The 7,490-nt window shown below is 48.1% G+C and overlaps 1 protein-coding gene across 1 annotated transcript; it reads left to right on the top strand.

Moving 5' to 3' along the window:
• Positions 1 to 1,571: 1,571 nt before the first annotated feature.
• CCNG1 (cyclin G1) lies at positions 1,572 to 7,489 on the top strand. Its single transcript, XM_062587104.1, has 7 exons — positions 1,572 to 1,741; positions 2,591 to 2,854; positions 3,864 to 4,117; positions 4,709 to 4,787; positions 4,885 to 4,983; positions 5,203 to 5,397; positions 6,049 to 7,489. Exons 2-6 carry the CDS (start codon positions 2,591 to 2,593, stop codon positions 5,392 to 5,394), a joined length of 888 nt encoding a protein of 295 aa, XP_062443088.1. The 5' UTR covers positions 1,572 to 1,741; the 3' UTR covers positions 5,395 to 5,397; positions 6,049 to 7,489.
• The last annotated feature ends 1 nt before the right edge of the window (position 7,490 follows it).

Raw genomic sequence — 7,490 nt, 5'->3', positions numbered from 1 at the left:
ATTATATGGATCAAAGCATGAGTCTTTTTAAAGCACAAGCTTTCACACAGGAGAGGAGACTCACAACAGGGAGCGCCTCTTTGGGGAGTGAGTGCAAAAAAAAAGCAAAAAAGGAAAAGGAGGCCCTTCTTCCTCACATCTCTTCTTCTCTGTTGTCTTCCAAAAATTGCCTTCACATGACATGTAACAAAGGCAACTTTTACCCCAAATCAGTGGGAATAGCAGGGCAGAAGCCACAGGCTGGTGGTGGGGCAATCAGCGCGCACACAGTGCCGCTAGCTCTCTCCATAGCGGTCGCTCTCGCCAGCACCCACGACCGGGCTGAGCCAAGCTGGGAAGAGGTACAGCAGCTGCACGACATGCTCTGATACAAGGTGCTGCAACTAGCAGCCTGATTAAAGTACTTTCTCATCAGCCTGACCCTGTGACTCGCACAGAGGCAGGGACACATAAAGGAAAAGGATTAATACAAATTATCCCATATCACTGCAGGTAGCAGAAGAAAACATTTGACAACAGTTCAGGAAAACAAGTTCTGTAGGGAAATGCTATCTTTGTTCAGAGCAAGCAAACACAAGTGTCATTTCAGTGCAGAATCTTTTTGGACAGCATGAAAAAGAGACTCACAAACCACATAAGTCTTCTCTTTCTGGTCAGCCCAAGTAAGAATACTCTTTGTACTCCTCCTTTTCTCTCCATGTTGCTGAAACTTCCCCCTCTTTTATGCAGGTGGCAGCACTCAACACTAACAAGACAAAACCAGGTGAAACTCTAGGCCATCATTATTATTCAATCTTAACTCCCTGAGCTACTAACACCCAACTCAGCCTGTCTTAAGCCTAGATTACCAAAATTGCAGCAAGTTTTATTTACATTAACCAAATTGATCCTATTGTTAAGTCTTAACCTGGCTTGAATACATGACTGTTTCTGAGAGACTGGAAAACATTACATAACAACAACGATTTGCTGTCTGAAACCTTTCACCTTCAGTAGATGAGAGCTGTTGTATGGCTAAATTTCTCTGAATTTCCCAGTCTGTGAGAAACGGGCACTTCGCAGACAAGCATGTTGAAATTACACCGACCTGACCACCTGGCACAAAGCTGTGGCAAGCACGTAAAAGCTCACTGGGCAACGGCCCAGGCGACCCACTAGCAAGCGCCTAGCTCCCCAACGAACAACAACGTAGACAGGCCGCCCCGGCCGGCACGAGGGGCAGGCAGCGCGGACGAGCGCACGGATCTACGTGAGAAACGCCCTGTCGGGCGGGGCGGGGCGGGGCGGGGCGGGGCGGCCCCGCCTCAGGGCGAGCGGGCGCGGCGCGGCGCCCCCCTCGAGCTCCGCACGCGCCGAGACGCGGGAAGCGGATGGGGGAGGAGCTTGTCCTGGCCCCGCCCCTCCCGCGGCCAGCGCCGCCGCCGGGGGCCGCCAGCCCCTCCCGTCTCCTAGCGGCCCCGCCCAGGCCCCGCGCCCCGCTCCTTCCCGCCCGGCGCTCTGCCATTGGCCAGCCCGCACGCCCGTCACGGCAGAGCCGCGCCGGGGGCGGGCGGCGCCCCGCCGCCCCTTCCGCTCCCCTCCGCGCCCGGCTGTGCGGAGCGGTGCCCGGGGCGGCGGCGGGCGCATGGCGCTCTGCGCGCTGCCGCTGGTGTCCGGGCAGCCTGGCGGCCCTGCCGAGTGACTGCTCGGAGCCGCCGCGGGTCAGCGCGGCGCGGGGCGCGGCCCGCCCCAGGAGAGCGAGGTGAGGGCGCGGCCCGGCGCTGCGGCCGCGGCGGGGAGGGAAGCGGGGCGGCGTGGGGCGGGAGAGCGTCTGCGCCGCGCCCGCGGGCCGGGCTCGCGGCCGGGCTCCCCCGCTGCCGCTGGGGCGGGGCGGGGGCAGGCCCGGCGGGCGGCTCTGCGCGTGCGCGCGGCGGCCCAGCGGGGCGGGGGTGGGGACAGGCCCGGCGGGCGGCTCTGCGCGTGCGCGCGGCGGCCCGGCGGGGGCAGGCCCGGCGGGCGGCTCTGCGCGTGCGCGCGGCGGCCCGGCGGGGCGGGGACAGGCCCGGGCAGGCCCGGCCGGTGGCTCTGCGCGTGCGCGCGGCGGCCCGGCGGGGCGGGGACAGGCCCGGGCAGGCCCGGCGGGCGGCTCTGCGCGTGCGCGCGGCGGCCCGGCGGGGGCAGGCCCGGGCAGGCCCGGCCGGTGGCTCTGCGCGTGCGCGCGGCGGCCCGGCGGGGCGGGGACAGGCCCGGGCAGGCCCGGCGGGCGGCTCTGCGCGTGCGCGCGGCGGCCCGGCGGGGGCAGGCCCGGGCAGGCCCGGCCGGTGGCTCTGCGCGTGCGCGCGGCGGCCCGGCGGGGTGGGGACAGGCCCGGGCAGGCCCGGCGGGCGGCTCTGCGCGTGCGCGCGGCGGCCCGGCGGGGGCAGGCCCGGGCAGGCCCGGCCGGTGGCTCTGCGCGTGCGCGCGGCGGCCCGGCGGGGTGGGGACAGGCCCGGGCAGGCCCGGCCGGTCTGGGAAAAGTTTCGCGCTTCGCGCTGGTGCGGGGGAGCCGTAAGTTGGCGCTCCTTCTCGGCGTTTAGGCGCGTGGCACACGTGTGCTCGTCTGTCGTTCCAGATGATTGAAACGCTCGCGGCTGCGGAGGCTCGGGAGCTGCTGTACCAGCTGCCAGCCCTGCTGGAGCAGGAGTCGAGGTGCCAGCCGAAGGCCTCGGGCCTGAGGCTGATCGAAGCTGCCCATGACAACGGCCTCCGAATGACGGCAAGGCTGAGGGACTTCGAAGTGAAGGATCTCCTCAGCTTGACTCAGTTCTTCGGCTTCCACACGGAGACGTTTTCCCTAGCTGTGAATTTCTTAGACAGGTTTTTGTCAAAAATGAAGGTATGGCTTTTTAAAGGATAAGCTCTCAGTTAACAGCTTCTGCTGATTGTGACCTTGTTGCTGTTACAAGTCACAACATCTTGGCCTCAAATAGCTAAAGGTTAAGTGCCTTCCACTCCCTGCGATGGTGCAAGAGCCAAAAAATGGCCTTGCCTGTTGGGATGTTGGTAGTGTTAGGAAAGCTGTCCCCTCTGGAGGGGAGGAGGAAGAGGTTAACCTATTACAGTGTGGGGATGCCTGTTGACTTGGATGGGTTAGATCAAGACAATCTGTTCTGCCTGTTGCACAGCTTCATTTGCTTCTGTATTTTATTGCCAGTGAAACGTATCCATGAGGTTCATGTATATCAAGGGGCTGGATATAATTTAGCATTTACTAATCTGGTAAAATGTGCAGCAGAAAGGAGTGCTCAGTTCGTACTCATTTGTGGCATGCTGACCAGGTATTATTGTCAATCTTCTAAGTAGCCACAATTATTATACTACAATCAAGAACAAATGTTTGTCTGCTTTGTTTTCAGTGTATTTCAGTATGTTCCTAAATGAAAATGACAGTTACATGGAATGAATGAGAAAATGATGATTTGAAAGACTGAATACGGAATAAGCTGTAGAAAAACAACTTTAATGTCTGTGAAATAAAATACAGGAACGTTTTAAAAATTTTTTGGCATAAGCCAACATGTACAACTCTTGAGGTCCTGAAGGCTTCTGATTAAGATATTCTAGAGCCTTATAAACTACTTTTATTTCCCTTAAATAGTGTTTTGCAAATTTGCTCTTTAAAAGAATGAGATAGAACCTGCAGTGTGTAAAGGCCTTTTCATATAGTGAAACAAAGGTACCAATATCAGTGAATAAAAAAGACTCAGTTCTTCAGCATTAACAAAAAATACTTTTTTTTTCTTAAAATACATCAGTACCTACATAGCTTAATTTGGTATGTTTTGAATGGGCTGATTAAAATCCTTCATCTTTGAGAGTAATGGGACAAACTGATTTCTTTTTAGGTACAACCTAAACACTTGGGCTGTGTTGGACTCAGCTGTTTCTACTTGGCAGTGAAGGCAACAGAAGAAGAGAGAAATATTCCCTTAGCCACTGACTTAATTCGAATAAGCCAGTACAGATTCACTGTTTCTGATATGATGAGAATGGAGAAGATCATATTAGAGAAGCTGTCCTGGAAAGTCAAAGCTACAACAGCCTTCCAGTTTCTGCAACTCTACCATTCACTCATTCATGAGAATTTAAGCTGTGAAAGGTAAAATGCTTAAAACCTATTTTGCTGTGGCTGCAGATGATGAGGAAGCCCATATAGAAAACAAAGCGGAGAAAATTACTCAACTCGCTGGCCTTTCTGTACATAGAAAGTCAAAATGAAGGAAAACTCCTCCCTTTGCTGGTAAACATAACAAATGTGAATATCTCCTGTTTATTTTAACATAATATATTGTTTGCTTGAAGTGGCCCAAGTGTATTGCTCTCTGAGTATAAAACCAGACTTGCTCAACAGTGGTGGTATAATAAGCCTCTGTTTATGCTGTAGTAAGTAATGCCTCATTGCAAAGATTTTAAAATGTTCTGGCTTAGAAAGAGGTTCCTTTTACTAAAAGTATCTGTAGTCCTTGTTAGCCAAGCTATTTTTGAGAGGGAAACTTTCCCATGTAATACAATATAGCATTTGGTATTAGGACTGCCAAAACCAAACACTTACTTGGCTGAAATTCTAGCATTTCTGGGACAAATAAGGCCTTTCTTTCAATAGGGGACATTCTAACCACTTTTCTGAGCTCCCTTGTCTTGATCGAGCTTGTATTCTTGTGGTATGTTCACTCATCTGCTTTTATTATAGGAGAAAGTATCTTAATTTTGAGAGACTTGAGACCCAGCTTAAGGCGTGTCACTGCAGGATCATGTTTTCTAAAGCCAAGGTAAATAAATGTCTTTTTTTTTAAGTGCAAAGTTAATGAGACAATTCAAACTTAGCAAATCAGTTTTCAAAAATCATTGTGTTTTCTCTCTCTCCAGCCTTCTGTCTTGGCGCTGTCTATTATGGCACTAGAGATAGAAGAACAAAAACTACTGGAGTTGACAGAGGCACTGGAATTTCTGCAGATGCATTCCAAGGTGTGTATAGATTAAACTTCAGTAGGGGAAAGAAGAAAAATACATGAAAGCATCTACTCACTGGGGAAATGGGTTGGCATATTGACATAGAAATTTCTTCTGTTTTTTCTTCAGTTTGGCTTGGAGTCTTTCCTATTTTAGGTGAAGTACCTAAAAATGCTTGTATGAAATAAGCATTTAATGAATTAATAATGTGTGGGATTCTTTTTTGCTATTTAGATAAACAGCAGAGATCTGACCTTCTGGAAGGAGCTGGTATTGAAGTGCCTTACAGAATATTCCTCGAGCAAGTGTTCCAAACCGAACGTCCAGAAATTAAAATGGATCGTCTCTGGACGTACAGCGCGGCAGCTTAAACATAGTTATTACAGGATAACACACCTTCCTACAATTCCAGAGACTGGCTCATAATAGGTAGCTCTTTGTAAAATCAACTTATGATAATGTAGAAGCAATTAGCTGTTAGTATACAACATTTTGAGGTAGTTATCTATATAACCTGTTGAAGATTTGGGGGACGTAAACCTAGGAGGCCTGTCATGGAGGCTGATCTATTTTTGAGCTAGTCTAAGAAATAGCAACCTAATATGTTAAGGTCTTGGGAAGGAACTGATCCTCTGGTGTCCTTTGAGACCAGAACTGTGTTCTAGAGGCGCAGGGACCTTATTCAGACTAAATTGTGGGATAAAACTAGTAAAAAGGCAACTGAGAAACTTAGCTTGCATCTACCTTGAAGAGAATTGTTTAAGAAAAAGCAGCTACTAGAATGTGTATCATTTAAACAGTTCAAGTGAATTATTACAAGGAAGACGGTTTTCTACAGTTTTAACTTGTTTAACTGTCTGTATAATAAATTCCAGAAACTGTAATTCAATTATTTGGATTACAATTATTTGTACTTTTTTCTTCTATCTGTAGAAATCATGAACTACTTCCATATCTAGATTTTTAATTCCAAAGGCTACATGCTTTCTCTAACAGCTGCTGTCTTCATGTATTAAAGCCTAGTGCTTTCTTTAGCTCTTGCAGAAAGCCCTTCAGTTTACTCTGGTATTTTCTTTACAGGAGTACGGTAAAATGAAGAAATGCCTCTCCTGTGGCCTAGTTTACAAACTGCTGAAGATGTGAGAAATAGTCTGAAACATGATCTAAATGAAGAACTCATGAAAAGAGTATGTAATACTTAAGACAAACGATCCTTATGGCAAATAAGTTCTTTCTGTGATGATTACAACAGTGAATACTCAGTGTCAGTTTTTAGAATTGTTAGAATGTTTACTATTTTTGAATAGTAAGCAGTGAAGCCCCACAATTGATACGCAGAATTCTAACACCATGTGAGCTGTAGAGCAGCTTTTGTAGTCTAACCTTGGTTTACTGTAACTGCAGGTGCTGAATTAAGTATTTAATTTCAAAATTTTGATTCAGTTTTGTAAGATTATATGACATTAGGAAAACATCACAGTAGATGCCACCACACAGCCTTGTTAGTGTGTGTTACCTAATTTGAGTAGGAGAAAAGGGATGAACCTTACTTCATTGCCTTGTAAGAGCAAGTAGCTGATACTGCATTAGTAACTTCAGTATTCTGGAAGAAGTGTAGCTTACTGAGATTGTGAACAATAAGAGTTTAGAAATTTCATGATACATTAAAAAGGCTGAGGAGAAAGCACTGAGTCACCTGCATCAAATCTGAAACCAGTTTTCCAAGGTTCAACTAAACAAGAAGAGGTAAGTGCTGATGCTGAACAGGTGCAATTTTATATGCTCAGTAGGAGTGGGGCCATCTTCCCCATACTGGCCCATGAGTAGGAGTGATTTTATTGAGACACACTTGAGTTCACTTTGATACAGTTGAATTTGATGAAGCTTACCATTAAAGAGAACAGTTTTCTGAAGACTAGGTCAGTACTTGGAAGAGGAGTATGATGCTTCTGGTGCTAACACGAAGGGGTTGAGAATGTGTTATAGTATGTGAGACGGATAGTTGTGGGAATGTTGCTAATGACCTCTTGAATTCTATGTCACTATGAAACTGTGGCTATTAGTTGTAGCCTGTTAATAACCAATGGCCACATGAACTGACTTAGCGGAGAATGAGAGATCCAAATATTTTGAATACGGTGTGGGCCTAGATGTTAGCCTACAAAACCTATCTTATCTTATGATAATAGCTGATGGAGAAATAAAGTTCCTTGCCTATCTCAAACAGAAACTGTAGTTCAACACTTCACAAAAGATTTCATACCAAAGCTCTGTACTGAACAAATGAAAGTTTCTGTTGAAGTCATGGGAATGAATGCACTGCATGGTACCTGATCATGCCTCTTGCCATCTGCAAGGTATCTGCACATTGTGCTGACCTATTAAAAACATACAAGCAATTGAGACAAAGAGGCGGTCAGCTTACTGGAAGAAATGGATAAAGATGCAATGTGCAGTTTAATGGTGGTGTTATGCTGCAATATTGAGAGATGTACCTTTCAATAAAACACATTGAAATGTGG

Source organism: Rhea pennata, chromosome 14 (assembly GCF_028389875.1).
Source record: "Rhea pennata isolate bPtePen1 chromosome 14, bPtePen1.pri, whole genome shotgun sequence".
Taxonomy (NCBI): domain Eukaryota; kingdom Metazoa; phylum Chordata; class Aves; order Rheiformes; family Rheidae; genus Rhea; species Rhea pennata.
The sequence above is the reverse complement of the archived record's forward strand: the minus strand, read 5'-3'. Positions and strand labels throughout refer to the sequence as shown.